General features: G+C 42.5%; 1 protein-coding gene across 3 annotated transcripts in view; it reads right to left on the bottom strand.

Annotated features, from left to right (window-relative positions):
- LOC109526580 (TOX high mobility group box family member 2-like) overlaps nt 1-23,410 on the bottom strand; it is a 134,737-nt gene that overhangs the window by 12,368 nt on the left and 98,959 nt on the right. For all 3 annotated transcript variants that reach the window (XM_019887939.1, XM_019887938.1, XM_019887937.1), the window contains 2 exons: nt 20,847-21,119; nt 1,196-1,426 (listed from right to left, as the gene is read on the bottom strand). In XM_019887939.1, coding sequence (XP_019743498.1) covers nt 1,196-1,426; nt 20,847-21,119 — 504 coding nt within the window. The remainder of the gene's footprint in view (nt 1-1,195; nt 1,427-20,846; nt 21,120-23,410) is intronic.

A 23,410-nucleotide genomic window follows, 5' to 3' on the forward strand; every position in this document is an offset into this window, starting at 1 on the left:
CATATTTTTGCTGGAACTCCAAACTGTAACACGGTGAGGCCTTCAACTTTGGCAGTTCCGTTACTGGTTTTGTTTTATGTTTAGCATTTTCATGTTTATAGAACAAGACAGGGTTATGTTGGATTGTGGAAGATAACATTTAAATAGTTAGGCTGAAATTGTGCATAAAAAAAAATGTAACTTTGCTGCTGTAGATTGCTAATTTCTCCATTGTGAGACAAATAAAGGTTTTCTTATTTTTATTATTCTATTTTTATTTTAAACTCAATGAAAAGGAGGACTTATTGGTTTTTGGTTACCTATTATTGTAATTGTTTGCACATAATGAGGAAATACACAGACATTTCCAATGCAGTGGTACTTCTACTTACGAAATTAATTGGTTCTGAAAGACATTTCTTCACGAGAAAATTTTGGAGGTAGACACGTTTTCCATGTAAATGCCCTAATCCGTTCCAAGCCCCCCCCAAATTCAGACATAAATGTTTCCGAAAGCATAAAAATGCATCAAAATATGTAACAAATATATGGTGCAATTAGATCACTGCACAATAAATGAGAGTTGAGCATAATGTAAAAAAGAAAGAATAGAGTAAAGAATAAAAATGATGGTCATTTAACTTTTAACTGCGTCCTCATCGTATTTGTGTCCTCTTTAGTCCATGTTCTCTCTCAGAATTGGTTTTTGCTTGGCGTTTTGTGAAGAACTGATCCAAGGACGTTTGCTTTTGTCAGCTTTTAAAAATCCTTTGAAAATGTCTCAGGCAGCATGGTGAGCAATTGCCCGACTGGTCAAACACTTTTTCTGTAAAACCATCGCAACAAGTCCAGGGCGAATGACGACGACGTTGCATCGACACCTAACTATCTATCTACACACATAGACACATACGGTAAGCGGCCCCTCTTAGCCAATGGGATGCCAGGATGATGCTCGGTAATAGCCAATGGCAGAGCAGCTCTAAGTATGTTGCGTTCAGGAAACTCGGAGCTGCGAGTAGCAGCCCATTCTGCATTTTTACCTTTCGGATCTTGAAATTTCTTTCGTAACAAGAGGCAAGATTTTCCTGTTGAGCTGTTTCGTAACTTGAAAATTTCATATGAAGAGACGTTCATAAGTAGAGGTACCACTGTACATTGATTTTATTTGTACAGTTCTCAGCATGCACTTCCACAAATATGTTGTAGTTTGTACCTGCTTCTGTTCCTCTCCTAGGCTGTCCCACATGGAGGCCACAATCTTGGACACGTCTCCAAAGGTGGCGTTGGGGTTCTGTCCCTTAATGGCTGCCTGGGTATCTCGGAAGAAGAGCGCATAGGCCGAGACGGGTTTCTGTGGCTCGTTGGGATCCTTCTTCTTCTTCTTCTTCTGCGGTTTGGGTTTGGGCTTCATCATTTCTGCCGAGGACCGCTTGTCGTTGCTTAACTGCAACGGGACAACAGGGAGGAAAACAGTGATGAGATCAGGTGATAAAAATAACTGTTTACATCGGGTCGGAAGACGTGTTTCAAAACACGTTGCATTGACTTGGTGAGGACATAAGGATGATTGGTGAATTTAAAGGTGAGCTGTCGCCGAGGCCTAAAAAAAAAAAAAAAAACAGCAGAGCAAGGGTGAAAACAGACACGTTCTGTGAAGTGCGGCCAGAGTTTCTTCTAAGAAGCGGGAGCACATTGATTTACCAACTAAGAGGACATCAGTGAGACTGCTTAGCCTCTGGGGAGTTGAAGAGCATAACTGGCTAAAGATAGAAATAACTTATAATCTTCTTCGAAGCACAGCACTAGTAATATTCTTTCTTAAGTTCAAATAAATACGTTCCGACAAAAGACCGTGGGCGGAAAAAAAACAAAAAAAAAAAACCCAACAACACAGAAATCTCTACATTTAAAGGCTGTAATCACATGGTTTTGTCAAGAATAACACAGTGCAATCGCACTCCACTTTCAGGAGGCGTAAACTGCTCACATCCGCATGATGTGCAACATCCAACACACATGAATGCACTTTCATTTTCTGTGAGGGGGTTTAGATGGGGAGTCAAATCCAGGTCACCTGATCCTGGTTGTGATTCTGTATGAAAATTGCCTTCTTGGATGCAGAGAGAACACATCAAACACAGGAGATGGAGAAGGGGGGGAGGGGGACGGAGAGAGTGAGAGAGAGAGAGCGAGAGAGAGAGCGAGAGAGAAGGGGGGTAAAGGGTGTGGGCGGTGAGCAAGCGCAAAGACATTGCAAGATAGGACGTTTAGGAAGCAGTGATAGCTTGATGCTTCCATTTGTATCGGTGCAAGATCAGTTAACCTGATTTCTTGATGGTTCTTTAAAAAAAAAAAAAAAAAAAAAGCATCTTTTTTCCCCATTAACATAACAGCAAACGTAACGGCACACTGCCCGTGATGATAATCAACCCAGTCTTCTGTGTGCTTTTTTTTTTTATTATGATAATCAACCCAAACTTCTGTGTGCTTTTTTTTTTTTCTGTCATCAGGATCTCATTTAAGATCTCGCAGGACGAACAAAGCAGAAGATGTCAAACGATGACTTGAGGAAACACACATACATTCCCAATGCATGATTTGATTTGCATCTCGGGTTCTTCCCCTGTTTGTATCGCAACAAATCATTCTGGATTTTTTGCTCATGTCCGCTTTAATTTGTTTTCTTAAAAAATGCAACTCTTGCTTCGTTTCTAATTCCCTTCTACTTTCTCTTGTCACAATTACATCCCGACCCCTGACGGTACATAATAACTGTCTTGCTCGCAGTGATATGACATATTGTTTTGTCGCCGCTATCGTTGACGATTACCTCCCTAAATAAAATGCACGCTGGCAGCAGGTTGACGCATCGGCGGCGGCAGCGGCCGCGTTCCTCCCTCAACCGTCGTCGTGAAAAAGCAGGAAGCGAATGCTTTTGAAAGTCTCCATCGCGTTCCTCCCTCAACCGTCGTCATAAAAAGCAGGAAGCGAATGCTTTTGAAAGTCTCCATTGTTTCAGCAGAAAACTCACTGGCAGAAGAGAGAGCTGTACACAGCTCGACACAGCATGAAATTAACTCATCAAAATTCAAGATTCACGAGGGCAATTGGTGGGAAGAGAAGACAAAAAAAAAGTATTTCAATGAAATAAATAGATGTTTCCCCATTGAGGAAAACGTGAAACATTGCTTGTCTATTTCACAGCTTACAGGTCATATTCATTTCTTGTGTGCAAGTATGCCTCGTTTCATTAAAACATAATCAGGCCTCACTTCCAGGCAATGAGGCAGAAGACAGGCATTAGATATGACATCTGTTCCATCCAAGCCTTTGAAGTGAATAGAGACTAAAATGAAGGTAGGCCAAATTGAAGTAGCAAAATGGGGGTGGGGGTGGGGGAGACAATGTACTGCTACAAATTTTCCAGGAAAATTCGCATGTATTTGTACTCTGGAGAGCATGATGACAACAGCATGCAACAACATGCAATTAACTAGATGACGGAACAATGGACACATGCTTTCATTTCCTCTCTTGCTTCGTTCGCCTCTTTTATTGTACAAATGGTGATGAAATGACGTTGAAAATGAAAGAACAAATAAAGCACTCCGAATGCTGCGCCTCCACAGAAACCCGCCGGACTCAGTACTGAAATAAAAGCTAAGTGTACATTTGCCGACCTGGTTGATTGAATCTTCTGGTTGCTTGAAACACAAACACATTCTCCTCATCTTATTTGCAGGCTAAAGTCTGTTTTAAAAAAATACTAATTAAAAAAAAAATCTGTAAATCCAACATGGCATTGTAACAGGCAATGAAGCATATCTGATCGCTTAAACTTGAGTTATTCTTAAATAGGAAGAAAGCATAGTCGACTGAAATATTCTTATGAATGTCCAATGATCAGATGGATTTACATTTTTTTGGGCGCCGGCAGTACAAAAAAAAAAAAAGTTTTTGGACATGTTGCTGTATTGTTGGCAGACACACACTCCTGTGAGACCTGACAGCTTGTGGGTCATGCTACATTATTTTTATCGATCTAAAATGAGGTCTGTTTAATTTATACTGATTACACTGTGTGGATGTAGTGGAGGGACTTAGCGCTTTTTGAGCTCAATTCAAGAGTTGTCGGTAGAGATGTTGGTATTCGGTACTGTTATCTAGTTATCCAGAGAATATTTTCAACTACTTTCAACTATTTAAAAGCGGAGCAGAATATATTGGTCAAGTAACACGATGCCGGTGGTTCTTAACCTGGGTTCGATCGAACCGCAGGGGTTTGTTGAGTCGGTCTCAGGGGTTGGACGAAGCCTCTGCCATGGGCGCGACTCAACATGTTAATTAGTTATGACACGCCCGCTTTGCCATCACTGGCTGCAGATGATCACATGACATTGCTTGTCCAATCAGTGCTGCGGGAAATTTAGTTCGCTTAGGAGTCCTCGTGTGACTGTCGTGATAGTACGTCGTACAATTTAAAAAAAAAAAGTATACTTATCTCTTGAAATATTATTTACTTTTTTCTGTTTTTAATAAATGCACTTTTTTTATATCTTGAATTTCTTAAAAAATATATACAGTATTTATTTTTCACTCATGAAGGGTTCGGTGAATGTGCATATTAACTGGTTGGGGTCGGTACCTCGACAAAGGTTAAGAACCGCTGCACTATGCTAAACGTGTGCCAAAACCTCCACACAAATAAAACTTTCCCTGTGATGACCAGTAGGAGTCACTATTGATGTGATGTCCTGTTGAGTAGAAAGTCATTTAAATCCTCACTTCAATAAGGGAGGAGACCACATTGTTTAATTAATATTACAACTGTAACTCTGATGATGATGATGATGATGTCAGTGGTGACGGGGGAAGAAGGAGCGTGTGCATGTGCGCTTTATAGCGCATTTCCATTCGAACCACACCTTGCAAGGCTGTTCGCATGCATTCAATCTCAGCACTGTAAATGTCATCCAGCATCAGAGCAGGCTATCATTTCAATGTATCATCGACGGAGATCTATAATAGGACTGACAGACATCGCCAGACATGTTCTGACAGAAAATTGGTGGATAAATTGTAGGTTGACAGATCGGATTGACGCTGTGGTTATAAATAAGTAGATTTTCTTTTATTGTAGGCCGGTGCTGAGTAAGAGACCAGCACCAAGCTCCGTAAGCACCAGTCCGTCTAAATATGTATTGCACTCCACTTTTTAGTTTTCCATCAAAAGAATGAACTATGGTGTCAGCCTCAGCTTGCTCATCCCATCAGCGTTTCTGTTGTCTGAGGGGAAGCGAGAGACGGAAAAGGGAGGGAGGGTGGGAGGTGGGGGGATGCTCCCGAGGAGGGTGGGGGTCGCTGTAATTCTGAATGGAGAGCACCGCATCGGCAAGACAAGATTAGAATTGACAGCCTGATAACTGTGTCACTACGAAAACAGCAACGAGAAGGGGAAGGCGATGAAATAGGAAAAAGGAGAGGCACAAACGAAGGACGAGCTCAGACGTGCGGGCTGACAGTTTAAAAGACGTGAAAATGAGGCAATAAAAGCAGGTAACGGTGAGGGAGCCTGGGTACGAGTGCGTTTTGTTCAGTCACAGTCTTCATGTTTAGTATGCGTCGTCATCATCATCATCATCATCATCATTGGATGCACAGAGCAGCAGAGTGGAGATAGCTGTGCGCTGTGTTGACTTGATAAAAACAAACCTCTCTTTACATGACGGCCATTGTAGCAAAGCACACCGCAGACCCTCAACCGTTTACATAGTGCTCCAAAAAACAATGACGATGAAGACAACAATGGCCTCCAGTTTGAATGCGAACACCGCCACGGCGACACATTATACATCCCGATCATAAAAACAAATATCCTCTGAATATGCTCTGGCCTGAATAGGATGAAAAACGCTTTATAATGCACACTTAAGCACTATATACAGTGGACACACACGAGTAGAAGGAGAGAGCAAAAAAAAAAAAAGCCTGGAAAAGTTTTAAATGAGATCATGCTTTCACCTCTTTGTCACTGGACTGCCTCCATTACTTTTGTAAAAACAAACATGACACATTCTTGTAATAAAGAGCACACATTCCAAACAAAATTATAGCCGCCTGAGAGAATTCCATGTTTGCTATACAGCACGGTGGAAGGCGCGGCGAGTGCCGCTTTTTATTGGACGGTCTGAAATTCGAGCACAACACAGTGGCCACAAAAATTCCCACAGCGGAAGGAGAAAAAGATGTGTTCATGGCATGTAAATGACTTGCGGTGCTTAGCTGCAAAGAGTATAAACTCATAACAACCGTCGGCGATGACAAGAAATGATGATTCGTGTCGTAGGGTTGAATTTACTGCTCATATAAGTCGGCGCGCTGTCTATCACGCGTGCATTCTCACTCACAGCGGTGACAACTCAGGGGACGCAATGACAGGAAAAGATCAGATTTAATTGTCTTCACTTGCAAAAGATTCCCTCGAGTCATTTGATTTCCAGATGTCAACAGCTGTCGATCTTACGCGGAGAAGCGAGACCGCCGGCAAGGTGTTTCGAGCAAAATCGAAATGTTTAACGGGGCCATCCTCGGTGTCTTTAGCTGCGGCGCTGTTAGCAAAGACACCAAAAGGCAGGAATGCGCTTTGCTAGCGAATAATACGTTGTGGCTGCAGTAGCCAAACTGTTGTTTAGGTGCTAATTTTGTCGGCCAAATAGTCACAAGAACACCATTATGCGATTATCCGGATTCCAATCCAGAACCTTTTGACTGCGAGGCAGATGCACGAACCAATATATCTCCGTCCGTGCGCACGCAACTATTTTTCTGCGCATGAATGGCGCTCGGTGGATACGGGTGTTAATTATACCCGCTGCCATCTAGTGGAAGAGCATGTAATTGTCCGGCCTGTCACTAGACAACATTGGCATAAATAGATGAAGAAAGACAGTACATTATTAGTAATATCCAAAAATGTAATGAATAAATAATCACTTTTGTTCGAATGAAGTGAATGTAGATGATTTCCCACGGCACACCTTCTCTCTCATGGCACCGTGCCCAAACTCAGTGGGTGGGAAAGACATTGCACAGTACGCCGTGGAAAATGTTGATTCTGTCTTGAGGAGCTCTTGTTTATGTTCAAGACTGTAAATTGTTGGAGCAAATGAGCAGGATTTTCATCGCGACACCGAGTAACGCACACAGACAGTAACGGCGCGATGACGCCTTCATCTGGGAGGAAAAGAACACAGCTGCTCACCAACTATTTATGCTGTGATATTTATGAAGCATTTAGGGGTCTTGATTAATGTCTTGTTCTTTTTTTTTAAATTTCCTGATCACATTTTTAACAAAGGAAAAAACTCCATTTTTAAGATATGAAGCGAGGGACAGCCTGTCAGTGCAAGTGTAGGACACTCGAGAGCATTTCCTCGACACCCCAAGCATGGAGCAGTGCAGCGCTGAGTGCAGCTGTTAAATGAACTCCAAGCCTTAGTAGGTGTATAAATAGATAAATGGCCATTGTTAAAGCAGCAGCAGCAGCAGCGAGAATTATGCAATTTCAAAACGCCATAATGTATGTACCGTAAATTTTCAACCATTACCACCACAAGACGGCGGAAACGCGGCTTCCTGAAAAGTTACCCAGTGCTTTAAAAATATCAGATGCGTCTTGAGAAACAAATGTTATGCGTGCAGCAGCATGCACGTGTCAATAATCCAGCCGCAGAAGAAGATTATACATCGACGGTAATTTTCAGATTCAGGTTGGAAGAAAACAAAATGAACACATTTGATGTATAAGGGGAAGAAAGAAACCACGTGGCTTATAGTCTGCTTCGATTGCATGCATGTCGCGGTTATGTGGATATTCATTTTGTTTTTGATGAACATCTGCAAGCAATATGCAGCACTATCAAGATCGGTCCATTACAATGCGGCCGACAAAAAGAGAGTGTAAACAAAGCTGTTTGATGCTTAAACCTTCTGACCATAAATGGAACGCCAAGTACAGCACGAGTTTTTAGAACGGCGCAACATGTGATCATCTACTTAAATGTCTCCCCACATAATCTTCAGATTGGACAATATCTATAAATCACTCCGCATAGACGACGTTTGGTGGTCTTGGACAATATAGTATGCACTTTTCATCTGGAAGCTATTACAGGGCCATGTCAGAGCAGCCATCTGTAAGCAATGAGCAGGACTGCATGTCAAAGCCACCTCACAGATCTCCGAGCTGAAAGAAGCAGGCAATCATTCCGAGAGCAGCACTCATCAAATAAAAATACGGCCCAGCCCAAACAATCATCAACCGGAAGCGCAGAATCATGGTTGCGGTTTGAAAAAAAAATAAAAAACAGTAGATAACAACAGTTGGAATCAGATGGACCAGAGCTAAAATAGTGTCTTCGGCCTTCATGCGGTTCCTTTTTACGACATCCAGAGCTATAATAATGTACCACGTGGCTTCAGACTGGCGGCTGCACCAGTGAGCTCGTGGCTAAATATCACCTTTGCAGATATTTTAATTCCTACTCCAGCCCAAAACCAAAGCAGAAGTCGGCGCGCATGATTTAACAGAAGGTGGAAAAGAACTGACAGCTCTGAGGATCTCTTCTCAGCACCGGACTGACTTAATCAGCCTAAATTGCAAAGTCGAGACCCTTGTATTTGGTAATGTGGTCAAAACAGTGGCAAGTGAGAGCTAATTAGATTAACGGTAGTTTAACGAGCTGTTGGAGGGGTCCATGCAGATTGGATTTTAATAAAGAGCGGCAAAAAGCATCTGCTGTGCACTTCCTGCCTCTGCTGGCATTCTAATTGGCCCCACTGGGTTGCTGTAGCTCAGCACCGCAGCGTGCAATTTAGAAGCGGAAAAGGCAAAAAAGATGATTTTTCCATCCGGGTGGAAATGAGACAGGATCTTTTGTTTTTTTTTTTTTACAGGTAAGACTTTATTAGCATGCGTATAAAGACAAAGATATGGTCAAAACACTCACATGGCGCATTTCATGCAATGCTGCCTTTGTGCTGTGAGAGAGACAATACCGGAAAGATCAAATGGAATAACCTGATCCTGTTGTTTGTTTTCAAGCTAAAATGTCCTCATGATGAGGTCTTTGTAGAAGCAAAAAGCTACGATGGAGGGAAAAAAAACAAAAAAAAACAATTAATCAAACTTGAATGAGCGACCATAGCAGGGTTATTTCCATAGCAACAGCCCGAGGGGACAACTTGAACCCTTTAATGTGAGCTGGTGATGTCTCTTTGTAAACATCTGCGCAGCGGGAGGGGGAGAAAGCCAATGAGAGAGCCTGGCAACAGAGGCATCACATGGCAGCAACCTCTTGCTAGCGATTGAAGTTTCCATTATCTCGTGCTGAAAGGACAGAAAAGTGGTTTGCCTATTGCATGTGGGTAGGCTTTTACATCACTGCATGCTTAAAGGGCTGCTAAAACGATACATATGTAAATGATTAGGAAAGAAAAAAGATTTTTTCTTGCTGGTGAAAGTAGCGTTAAAGCTGCACAAACACATTTCGATACGATTCCACGACCACATTGCGCAATAATGTATAGACAGCTCTTAAGCTCCCGCTTTATGGAGCAGGTGATTAAAGTCGGCTCTTCTAGCATCCAGCTGTGAGCAACAGTGAGTGTGCTCATGTAAAATGTCAAAATGTTCACATCATGAAGGGATTCTGAGAAACAGATCCGCGCCTGCTTTATTTGTTCTTTGCTGGACTGTCAATGCACTCACATGCAACGTTCAGAATGCAGTCACTTACATTCTTACTGGTAAATAATGTCAGAAGCTTCTCATTCAAGTTGAAGTACTTCTTTTCGGCTCACAGTAGCAAATTTTGTGAGTTAACCGTAGCACTCAAACAACAGGCGGAACGGTAGGCGAATGGTTAGCACGTTTGTCTCAGTGTGCAGAGGTGCATTGTTCGATTCCGGCTCTGGCCTTTCTGTGTGGAGTTTGCATGTCCTCACCCGTGGCTCCGTGGGTTTTTTCCGGGTACTCCGGTTTCCTTACACATACCAAAAACATGCATGGCAGGTTAATGGAGCACTCTGAATTGTCCCTAGCTGTGAATGTGAGCGCGGTTGGTTGCTCATCTACGCGTGCCTTGCGATTGGCTGGCAACCAGTTCAGGGTGTACCCCATCTCCTACCCGAAGAAAGCTGGGATAGGCTCCAGCACGGCTACGACCCTTGTGAGGGTAAGCGGATTCAAAAATGGATGGATGGACGAAAACCACATGAGAGCTTTCTGGGCTGGCCCACCAATCGTATTAAAGCCTAGCCAGTGCAACATCTATGGGGCCATTATTGTACCAAACCATTTGCAAATGTGTCACCAGAGTCACAAATACGGAACAGTCAGAAATTCATAACCCGAGTCACAAATATGTAACCAGAGTCACAAATGTGTAATCAGAGTCGCAAATGTGTAATCAGAGTCACAAATACGTAACAGTCAGAAATTCATAACCCGATCCACAGAGTCACAAATATATGAAACCGGATTCACAATTACACAACCAGATCCACAAATATGTGAAATAAATTAGCAAATGTGTACATTGATCTCCAAATGTGTGATGTACTTCTATGGACGTGTATTTGTGAATCCGGTTGGATATGTTTGTGACTCTGGTGACATATTTGTGGCTCTGGTTACCCATTTGCAAATGTTTTTGCAACAGTAAACATCATAAAAATTTGGAAGCTGTTTTTTTCCCCCTCAGAAAATGAAGCCAGATTGTTACTTTAAATCTTCTCCTCTTCTCATGTGTGCATTTTTCTTGTTCTCCTCGACTATAATGTATATCTCCAGTGGGCCGCCAAAATCTTCAGACAGTGGCTTCTTGGTGGGAGCAGAATAACATCAGGGGCCCGGTAAAGCTGAAATTAACTCACAGGGCCTACCATTATGCTCTGACTGACAAGCTGTGATCTATAAAATCGAGATCTACTTTTACAACTCGGCTCCAAAACCCTCTGTTGTGTTTGTTGGTATTGTGGAAATGTAAAAAACACACAGTATGTTGTTGTTTCCCTGTCATTATGCTACCACTCCAAGGCAGATGCTTGGTTGCTTTTATGTCTCTTTTTAAAAGCAGAGCACAATTGTTGTTTCTGTCTGTCGGCTGCCAGGCCTTATTAGAGAGCCTTGATGCTTGCTACGCAGGTACAAGGGTCATTCTTTGGGTGTTTTGGTTATCAAATCGTTCAGCTTCTGCCAATGCACAATGACGATTTTAAAGAAATACAAACTCGAGGACAAGAGTGAGACTTGGCTACCATCTAAGAGGCCGAATAGCTTAACTATACACTGGAGTAGCAGAACAAGATTTCAGCCAACCACAATGTGCTGCCCTACATTTAGAGGGTACAAAGACCAGTCAGCAAGTCCTCTGTTCTCAGTTACTGGTTCTAGGTAGAGCGTACGGGGACAGTCCAAGTCCGACAGTTAGAAAAATAATTATTTCTAGAAAGACAATGTGCAATTTCGTTCTCCTTGCATCCAGAAACAATTCAACCTTGATTACATTTGTGGAACCTGGCAGCGACACCGCAAGCAGGATGCAGGAAGCTGTCACTTTCTCCCGCCCCGAACCTCAGAGCTTCCTTGGCCAAGAGTAATGGCTCCTCTGCGCTGGGCTGCGCCTTGCTATTGTAGAAGCACAGAGCGGTTAATTGAAACAAATGACTCTAATAATGGGACATTATCCCCACAGGCTGACTTTGTGGCGGGCCTAATTAGCGTAGCGTTGCTGACGAGGACGAGTCATCGCTCGGAGCCCTCAAAGGAAGCAGTCAAGACTTGAGGGATTCGCCAACTTTCGGCGCAAAAAGCGTGACGTACGTTCTCAAAAGCGGCGACGTACACTTTTCAAATGCTTACGTAATTGCCCCCTTTGTATGATTTTCATCATTTTTTTTTAAACTCGACTTTTGAAGTATAACAAATTTCGAAAACAGGTCAAAGAAGAGTATCATACAGATACTTTAGTGTATTGTGAATTTTATTTTAGAAAACGTGTGGTAACAACGCATTTGCTTGTCATACGTTACATATGTTGAATTGCACACATTAACAATTGAAAATAACATTGAACTAAAAGTGACTAAAAATTCCAAATGTGGTTCAAATTTACAACCAAAAATTGAAAGGACTAATGCGGGAAGCACGATTACAAAGCAAATGTTGCTTATGACTGTATTAATGGCAACGACAATTCAACACTTTTGTAACTTCCACTAACAACCTTGGCTAACATTAGCTCGTCTGAGACATGCAAAGCTTTTCTCTGACTGGAGATTCAACATACTTTTGAGACAATTATTGTACTACTTCCTTGTTTAACAGAGCTTTGGCACAATTTCTTTTGCAATTTTGGCAAAATAATCGGAACATATTTTGTTTTTGTGGCAAAATACTGTCAATAGTATGCATCATATTTATTTTGTGACGTCATTTCCATCCATCCAACCATCCATTTTCTAATCCGCTTACCCTCACAAGCGTTGCTCATTGCAGTGATTACGATGCATTTTTGCCACTCTCCAGTTTCCTTGTCATTTAAATACTGTACACCACAGCCATCAAAGTCAAGGCCCGGGGGCCAGATCCGGCCCGCCACTTCATTTTATGTGGCCCGCAAAAGCAAATGATCTGTGTCAACTTCCATTATCCTTGCTTAAATCTGTACCGAAATCTCAAATTGTCAGACCAGAAATAATGGGAACGTTTTGCAATAAGTTTGTTACCCTGTTTTCACTCACTTGGGCAATAATCGAACAAATACTTGACTGATTTCAAAAGTAGTTAGCCATCATTTTTTTGTGTATTTATTCGGCTTCACTGTCGTAACGGCCCTCTGAGGGATGACATAACTCCGAAGTGGCCCGCGACAAAAATGAGTTTGACACGCCTGCTGTACAAGGAGGGTCCAATGCACATTTGTCATGGGCCGCATCTACCACCTTTCTTCTAATTACAGCCCACTGCTTTTTGGACAAAATGCTACAAAATGGCGGCGGGGCACCACACTACTAGTACAAATGGACATGTTCTCTTATTTTCATTTAATACTTGATTGACTGACGGACGAACCAACGAGTTCTAACGTTCTAACATGTGGCCTTGTCTCTCGCATGCCATCAAAGCCTCCTTCTGTGGTCCCCGTAACAAACGTGCAAACGCAAACATGGCGTGTTGCTCTCCAGATGCATTTTGATAACCACTCAAATCAGTTTTGTTTTTAATTCCTGAAATGGTTTACCCTTGTACGCGACGCTCCCAGAGAGTCAGTTGTAACGCAGTGTTCAAATCGCTGTGACCAAGCTGTTTTAAATATTCATTAGTCCTAACAGTCGCCTAAGGTTGTTTGCGTTAGTGCCATGAATATTCATGCGCGCCAATGAATGTGCATTTGTTTTTTAACGTTCAGTCCGTTAATACTCCACTTCATTACGCCAATGCCGGCATAATAAAGTGCCGCAAAACAAAGCCTTATTTTTATTTTTTTTTTGCAAAAGCGCCATTCTCTTTGCAAGCTTATTTGTTTCAGTTCAAATGAAAAAAGGAGCGCCCCGCCAATTATCTTGCTGTCATTTCTCCTGACAACTGCAAGACACATTGTTTGCCCCTGTGCTGGAGTGTAACACACGGAAGGGCATCTGTCTCTTTCTCTCTCTCGCTTTTTTTTTTTTTTAATGAAATGAAAAGACACAACAGAAAACATTTCTACCGCTCCAAAAAGTGATTTATCTGCGAATGTCACCAAGATGTCATATCTGCCCCAGTGGAAGGCAGCAGAGCATGCGGGTCATATGAGATATGTCTCAAACCTTTGGAAATAAAGACAGCTGTTTCAATAAATACAAGTAATCCAAGCAAGCAATGAACATGTCAAGTCAAGTGCAAACTGCAATTTGCTGCCACTTTTTTGTATTCATATTTCCTTTGATGGTTTATTTCAAAGGAGTTCTTTCGCCGTTGTTGTATGGAAACGTAGCCAGACCAATTTAATGTGCCTTTCGGCAGTTGGAGTGATCACACAGGATTTAATTGTGATGTACTGTAGTTTAGGCATTATACATTGCACTGTCTACATATTTTTAATTTTTTTTTTTTGTGCATGATCAACGATGTGGATGTGTCACTCCTCGAAGAGGATTCACAACAGTGATTTCTGCGCTGTGTTGATCCACCAATTCTGACCTTTGTAATTGCTCCGTTGGGCCCCAATCTAACAATCTCTAAACCGCAAATAAACACAGTAGTCTGCATCGATTTTATGTCACTGTTTTAGAATTGGTATTCCCCTCATTGTCGCCCCTGTCCTAAATGCCAAGTGATGCAAAATAAATTTCCTGTCAGATTACAGTAAATGAAGTCGAATGGAATCAAGCTCACATAACCTTGTAGCGATCAGTGACTCTGACAATGTCTGACATGTGCGTGTGTGCGCACGTGCGCACACACACGCACACACACGCCGCCACGCACAAACCTACAGTTTAATTACATTACAGTGCATTTGAAAATGCATGCTGTATTTCTGTGCAAAGTGGGGAGGGGGTGACAGAGTAATTCGCAATACAAAACCATACAACCAATGATAATGCCACATAGCGATTGCGCAATAATTGATGTACTCCACATCTAGGTTCATCACAATATGTATGTGACAGAAAAGTACGGTACTTGAAAAATACGCCAATGTACAATATCATGACCCATTGAGAAGCAGATGTGTATTACGGTATATCCAGTATTATACTGTATACAGTATATAAATTACGTTTTAGAAAACAAATGGCATTTCATTCAGAGACATCACTGCATGCTGTGCATGTACAATCAATGAATTAGGATGTTTAAACAGATTTGATCACGTGGTAAACAAGAGAACGTCATTTTAGTATGTCATGTTTAGATATTGTTCTGTTGACAATATAAGGTGGAACATCTCAAAAGCTATACCAAAAGTAAAATAATCAATAAGTGCGCAACTTCACATTGGTGGGCACTGGACAGACGCAGCATCAATTACGGCGTGACCATTTTTTGAGGGCCAATGCCAATTGTGGGCAGGAAAAAAAAAAATCCGGATTAATTTAAACGTATATGTAAGTATGTGGGCAGCACGGCGGTCGACTGGTTAGCACGTCGGCATGTCACTCCAAAACACCCATTATAATATCTAAAAAAATAAATATGCTCCCAGATAACTTGTGCATAGTTCAGATTGGCAATGAGAAACTGTGCCTGTGTTTTGAGGAGCTGATCCGTTTTCTTCTGTCAAAAATGATGTGCCCTGTTTTGGACAAGATGCTGTCAAGAGGGAATGACATTGCTGCAATGTCTCCCGCAAGCACCAAGCAGCAGCAGTTTGTATTAGATAGACCGGAATCTTCAATAATATCAGAATATTGTTCCTTGCAGGCTCTACAGTCTGCCCCAACATAATTAAAATACCTCAAGATTTAACTCCTTTGCCTGGTGTCTGTTATTTTCTGAACTCCACCTTACGAGCGAGTTTGTGTGGCCACTCCTTGCTATGTTTGTCTCTGTTCTTTCGCCTTCCTTCTCCTCCACTGTGCACCGTAACTGCCGCCACTTTGGCTCCGTGCAGTCAAGAGTCAAATTGACAATCGCGTGCAGACTCTCTGAAGTGAACGATCGTCCTTCGAAGCTCGAAGAGCTGTTTCGTTCGCGACCGACACATCGCTACCCGAAACTGCCTCGTATCAAAAAAGCGTCAGAGAGAAATAGAACAAGATAGTGCACTCTGTGCTTATGTGAAGTCCCGGTATGCTGGAGGCTAAAATGGAGAAGTGCTGGTACGCCGTACCGGTGCGTACCGGCCCTAAAAGCGCTGCTCAGCATGTCGAGTTGAGTCATGATATCTGATTTCTTGAGCACCTCAACTTTCTCTCCACATTCAAGACATGTCGGGGTGCCCCTGCGCTCAACAAAGAAACATTCCGTCTCCTGTTTTTTCTTGAAATTAGCTGTTCTCGTCACTGCAGATTTTAAAAACGACATGACAGGGAGGGACTGTATGAGAGGAAATCTTTTTCTTCCACTTGGTGTCATTTTTGAATTATGTTTTGCCGAAAGCTATCATGAACCTTAGCTATGGTAGCCCATAAGTGAAAGCGCTGTATAAATAAATATTGTATTGTATTGTATAAGGGCGGCCCGGTGGTCCAGTGGATAGCGTGTCGACCTCACAGTGCAGAGGTACCGGGTTCAATTCCAGCTCTGGCCTCCCTGTGTGGTGTTTGCATGTTCTCCCCATGCCTGTGTGGGTTTTCTCCGGGTACTCCGGTTTCCTCCCACAATCCAAAAAACATGCATGGCAGGCTGAGTGAACACTCAAAATTATCCCTAGGTGTGAGTGTGAGCGCGGATGGTTGTTCGTCTCTGTGTGCCCTGCGATTGGCTGGTAACCGGTTCAGGGCACCCACGCCGCACGTTTGAGACCCCCTGATTTAGAGTCTTCAATTTACTTAACATGCATTCTTCGTGAATGGGGCTGGAAGTTTGCAGAATGCGTCCGCGAGCACAGTCAAAGCTTGAACCCAGAATCTTTCATTTGGGCCGTCCCCAATGCCAATTTTATTTCATGAAACAATTTGTATTGTAGGTCTCTTCTTCACCCGAACGGCGTTATCTCAAACAATGCACAGATTGATCAAACGAAGCCTTAATGAGTTTTTAACTCTGTCCATCTCGTCAATGTGAGTGGGAGTTCTGTGAGTCAAGTGTGTGGCACACAGTTGTTAGAAAGTGGCAGCTGTTTTTCTGGCAGTCATGGCTTTGGCCTCCCTTTAACTAGCCTCATTACAGCAGTAATGAGACAGGGGCCGGTGCAGTGTTTACAATATTTAAACGCCGCTGTGCCCCTTAAGACGCTATTTCGGGCCCCTCCAGGACCTCTCATTACTGTCTTCTGTCCCTCCTGCTTTATCTTATCAAAGAGTGAGAGCTTGCTGGCATCCCTTTCCGCACACAACCCCAACAGCAGCCTCAAGCGGACCCGAATGATCAGGGGGCTTGTTGAACACGAGACCCATGAGTGCCACCTCTTCCCGGGCTGGCAGACATCCTGACAGCGAAGGATGAGACAGGGATTCTCCGGAAAGTGCTGAACATTCACACGCCAGCATGTTACATTTCGCAGTTTGTGCTCATCCAAGACTGGTCTCTCTCTGCCTTGATTCACACTCACTGAAGCAGTCGTTCAGCTTGGAGGGGAGGAGCTATGACAATGTAAGCAAAGCTCTAAATAGCGCTCAGTGTCTGGGAATGACATTATTATAGCTTTCGAAAACAAAGGCTGGCTTAGGAGTTCGGCACGGTACTGTATATACAGCCACCAGACACAGTATTACGAAGGCATGCACAAAATAATGATATCCAGTGTCAAATATTCAGCCCTGACAAAGAGCTGAGCTCTGTCTAATACGTTGGTTCCTTCAGTCAGTCACATGAGAAAAGGCAAAATACTATAAGACTCAAATTTTATGATGATTCAGTTCTACACCACTATAAGCACAATAATAAACATCTTGTTAAATTAAATGAATACATCACAGAGAGATAACAGATCAGTACTTTTGTAAAGCCGTACAATTTGGTGCAGCTGCCGTATGATATTAAGTCCTCATAATTGTTTCGACCGAGCATCAGGTCAGCCAACTAGTACCGTATTTGCCGCACTATAAGGCGCACCGAAAAGTCTTCCATTTTCTTAAAAGCTCACAGCGCGCCCTAAAATCTGGTGCGCCTTGTGTATGGTCATTACGGTAATACCTGTTTGTGAATACTCGTTTGTGAATACAGTACACAACAAAGGAATAAATAACAAACACTTCTGAGACAGTCCAGTCGGCTATATTTTACTGACATCTGAGCGTTCTGTTGGATCTACGCTCAAGGAAATGTCAAAATAAATTCTGTGGGGGGGGCTACAGAATTTATTTTGTGATTTCCTCGCTTGATTTTCTGTTTTGATTTATTATTTTCAATTTTCGTAGGTTCATTGAAGTAATCGTTAATTTACGTTTTTCGGAGGCGGTCATGAACGCCTCTCGAGTTGAACAGAAGGAGCGTAGCTCCATCTAGTGGATGCATTGTAGATTGTGCCCTATAACCCAGTGCGGCCAATATATGAAAAAATTTACAAAATAGGCCATTCATTGAAGGTGCGCCTCATAATCCAGTGCGCCTTTTAGTGCGGAAAATACAGTACGTTTGAATACTTGTGGACATAGGCTGAAATATATTTACATCTGCACTTATGCACAAGCACGAGCAATAACTTGCCTCTCAAACCGAAATGGAACGGAGCCTCAATTCATTGTAAATGCTCTCACCTATCGTTGCCCAGAAATGTCCTGTTTTAATTAAAAATCTCAGGTGGTGGCAAATGAATTTGCACAGCGATATACATAAAAATGGGACCATCAAAGTCTTGCTGTACATCACATTCCGACCACTCGTGCCTCAGCGTCAATTTGCAACACACCTTGGGAATTGCGGTTCATTCGTGCGCTGCACGTGGCGTCCCAAACATAAGAGGAGGCCGGCAGGATGAATCGGAACTCCTGCGCGACGTTATTTCAAGTGCACATTTTGTGCCTAAGCAGCATGGTGTTGGTCAATCCACTGCTCTCATTCCTGAAATGATTTAACTCTGCTTGCTGTAGGATCGATGTGCGCTGAGAAAGAGAATCCCAAAGCAGGGAGAAGTTTACAGAGCTTTAGCCTAAGGCTACATGTTGTACAAAAACCAGCAACAACATCCCTTGAGAAGAGGCGAATCTGCTGCTCCAGCTGAGCTTGTACTTGGAGGAGGTTTATTTGTGCACTGAAGGATAGCTTTTATTGCAGAGAAGTGTATCCTTAAGGTACAGCTTTTTACTTGCCCTTTTTTTTTTAACTGATGGTGAACAAGTCGGCAAACGATTAGTATTTTAGTTGTCAATGCAGCCCCGAGTGTTGTTTTTCTTTCATACGTGACCAGTCACACCGAGACCGAGAGCCTTTTTTTTTTTTTCAATCCACCCTCATTTTCCTTAAGCATTCAGCAGACAGAAATTCAATCTCACTTATTATATCCTTATCAGTATGAAATTAAGGTTAATTGACTTTGTGAGGGGAAACATCAAATGAAACATCCCTAATGGAAACGAAATGAAAACAACGTCATCTTCAATTTCTTGAAATATTTCTCCACACACAGCCTACTTTCCTATTCCACAGCCTGAGAAATAAGCTCCTCTTGTCCCAGGAGATAATAAATGAATTGAAATCACCCCCCCCCCCCACTCCCCCCATACTCCCACCACCCTTTTTTCCCTCCTCTTTCTTTCTTATCGGTCATCTATTTTTCCAGAGTAAGCTATTACTTGTGCCCGTTGCTAGGCAACAAGAAATATTATTAGTGGCTATTATTAGTCGGGCTCTGCAAGAGTAGTACTGAAATGTAAAAGTGGGAACTATGAATGTGTTACATAAATCTTCGGCCCTTTCATCGTGCGTGTAAGTCTGTGTTTGTGCAGTGATTTACCGCCACGTTGGTGCATTTATGAGGGGGGGGGGGCGTGGAATAAGAAACTGGAACATTACCCTGAAGGGCTATTTGAAAGTAAATAATTGCAAAGGTGAAACAAAAGCTGTTTCAAAAAAACGACACTCCCTCTCTGAGTCCTTAAACAATATTGTACAAAAAAACAAAACAAAACAGTTGTCTTATTACAAATTCTTCATCCTGGGTTGCACATCAATTCACCTTTTGCAATCTGCAGAGTGTGCTCATCGATTCCTGCGCCTGACTGTCGCTTTCTCAAGCCAGCATCCACTACAATGACTGTTCCGATCAGAAGCATCTTTTTATGGCTTGAGAATGTTCAGCACAGCAGCGAGCGAAATGTGACCTAATCCCGATTAACAGAGGCCTTTAGCCACCACCCACAGTGAAAACAGAGGAGGCAACGTATGCCGTTTGAGAAAGAAAACCACATAAGACCTGATTAACGGAGGATAAATGCCACGGATGCTCACATTAGAGCATAAATATTCATGATTGGTGGGTTACAGAGTGGGGGGGGGAAAAAAGTAATATTTATGTCAGATGAAAGTATATGACGTTGAATAATTAACCACACGGGGCATCCATAATTCATCTGATTCAATTCTATGATTAAAGCATCTGACTATTCAGCAAGGATGTTTACATGTTGGGTCTGAAGCATGTTTGACACGAGAAAAAGTCCTTCTGCTTTCACAGAGGGGGGATGAGGGTCCCTTTTAGAGAAGAAAAAGTAGCTGACAAGGGACATTCCCTCTTCTTGTCAAGCTTTCTGTTCCAAAACCTCCCGCTAGCCTTAAACCCACCTCTTTTTTTTCTCCCCCCCCAATCTCTTTTGCTTTGCCGCTCCTCGCAAAAGAAAATGTGCAACGCTGAGTTTCTTGCTCTCTTTCTCGACTCGCTTTGAGGTAATGAAATCTTTTGAGTTGCGCAGCTGAGGAGATATTAGAGGAACCGCCGCACGCTGCAAAGACGAGCGCGGCTGCAGCTCTGTGCACTCTTGTTTATAAATGTTTCATACCCAAAGCTCGAGCCCTCTGCTTTGCCTTCACTGTCTCGGCTTCCGTGGCCTCTAACCGTACTAATTATCGCGCTAATGGGTGAACGCTTTGCCACGATGAAAAAATGATCACAGACAGACAATCCGGATCAGGAAAGGGAAGCACATCGCACCACAGCGTGAGATGTCAAAAAGGGGCAGAGGGGCTTGAGGAAGGTGCGTGAGGGCGTACTTACCGAGTGCATAGGCCCCGAGAGGAGGTGGGTGTCCTGACCCAGCATGTTGGACATCATAAGGGCGGGCAGCTCGGGGTAGGAGTAGGTGTTGAGCAGGCCATTGTGAGGCAAGGAGTGAAAGGGGTACCCTGACTCGTGCTCCATGAGGTGCAGCAGAGAAGGGTCAGCATGATTGGGGGGTGTAATTGGGGGGATCTCGTAGTCTTCATCCCCTGCTCCTCCTCCTCCGCCGCCACCGCCGCCATTGCTGCCCCTGCCCGGAGTGGAATAGCTCTGCAAATGCACACAAGGTCAATTAACAGCAATTTGGGCTGATTTGCGCATGCTTGTCAACTTGTCGGCTGTTGTGAGTGAATGTTGGCAACGTATTTGGAAAAACACGACAAAATGCAGGTTACAAAAAAAGACCTGCATTCATACCCACGGGCAATTTAGACTCTCCAATCTACCGGCATGCATTAGCATATCTTTAGGTTCGTGGGTGTGAACTGGAGCATACAGCGGAAATCCACAAAAATAAAATAAAAATATTCAAAGTTTGCACCTTAAAAAAAAAAAAAAATCCAGATGATCAAGTTAAAATAATGCAGCTAATCAATTCACAGTCTCGCTACAGATGACAGTAGCGAAAATAACATTTTTGAGTCAAATGCCCAATTATTGCAATTTAGTTCGCCTGCAGCAATGTTTTTGTGTTTTGTGTTTTTGTTACAGATTGCTGTCGTTCCACACAGCAAGGAATTATTCTGCAATAACTTGATTCATTATCAATTAAATACTCAGGGCGAGACACACGCCACAGCTGTTCAACAGAATATTTTGCCTCACAAATCTCAACAATAAAACGTACAATACAAACAAAATACCATGGAGTGTAACGTGGTGGTTATTTCGTAATCCCATAAATATCATCAAACCATTGCCAGGTTCTTCATTATAAAAAAAAAAGCCTAATGTATGTAAATGAGCGGTAAATAAATAAATACATTTTTAAAAAGCCCCGGGGAGTGATGCATGAGCAGAGACGAGGTTGTCTTATGCACAAGCTTGTCTTGACATAATGCTGCACAGAGAAAGATGGTTTTCTGCTCTCAAAAGCATACTGGGGGTATTCACCAGGGAATGAAAAGCAATTTTGTCAGCGGCAATCTGATGCCAACTCCCCTTTATAATGACTGAAGAAAATTAATCATCACAAATAATATTCCAGTGTCAGCCATTCAAGTGCTTTTTAATAGAATTTTTATTATTCATGTCTCGTGGTACACATCAACTAGCCCGTTCTGCAACATTTCAGGAATCAATTCAAGATTGTCCTCATGTAGCCTGTCATCTCACCCTGCCAGTGCAGCAATTCATCTCAGAAACAAACATTTAAAGCAAATAGAAAATGCGGAAGAACAGCTATGATATCGCCCGAGCACAACTGGTGCCTCAAGTGAGGCTGCAGCGCTCTTAATGCATGCGATTACTGGAGAATGTAATAACACTAAAACATTTTATTATGAGTGCTGAATGTGCCTTTTCTTGACGATTGCTTAAAATGATCACGAACAGTTACACTAACAGTTGTTTTCTTTTTTTTTCTCTTTTCTCCCCACAGTGAAAGGTGTTTGCAATGGCTCGTATCATATCGAATTATGGTTGTCAGGCACTTAGTATACAAATAGAAACAAATCTCACAGTTTTTTTTTTTTACACTTTTCCAAGGGTACCAGATGCATAACATCTGTCAAAGTGCTCATGCTGCAACATGAGGAACAACGGTTACCAGTTCTGCGTTGTATTTTGTTTGACACCTTCCCCTGTGAAAAGAGAAATGGGAAAATAAATAAATAAATGGACAAAAATAGCCTGCCATGGAAAAAGCCCACTGTCCCTAGCGCTGCAATGATTCGTAAACTGTTGCAAGAGCAAGGAATTCCTTCTTCGTTTGAAAGAAAATGTCATGGGTGTCCACTGTCCGTGTGCAAATAACACAAAAATCATAGAGAACAAGTCAAACCCACGTTCCATTTACGAATGCTAGCTTTGTTAGCTTAGCGGGCTAACTATTTTGGCGAATGTGATAACAACAACAAACCATTATTTTAGATTGAATAGGTCGACATTTGCTGTGGGGTGAGAATATAAACTGGGAAATAATCCAACAGTAGTTTATATCGCGATCGACACCTGATCAATTTCAATAGAAATTACGCTCAATATCAATTAAAAAAAAAAAAAATCAGGATGTAAACCCCGACCCTCGGCATCCTGTTTGCTGTGGGCAGAGGCTACGTTATGAAATTAGATCTGTGGCAAAATCCTTGTCTGTCAAACATCCGAAGGAGACGTGCCGAGCCACCAAAGCAAAAGTGCAGCGCGTGTGTGGTGCATACGTACGCTGAATGAAAGTGTAGCTTAACCTTAACTCCTTTAAAACCAGTCACCCAAGTGCAACTATTGCAAAAAGGTGATATTGTCCATGCTAACACGATCAAACAGTTTCGGATGGAGAAGTGGAGTAGAAGTAAATGACTTGCTACCGTGTATATATATATATATATATATATATATATATA

The sequence above is a fragment of the Hippocampus comes genome, unplaced genomic scaffold (assembly GCF_001891065.2).
Source record: "Hippocampus comes isolate QL1 unplaced genomic scaffold, H_comes_QL1_v1.1 scaffold14, whole genome shotgun sequence".
NCBI classification, from domain to species: Eukaryota; Metazoa; Chordata; class Actinopteri; order Syngnathiformes; family Syngnathidae; genus Hippocampus; species Hippocampus comes.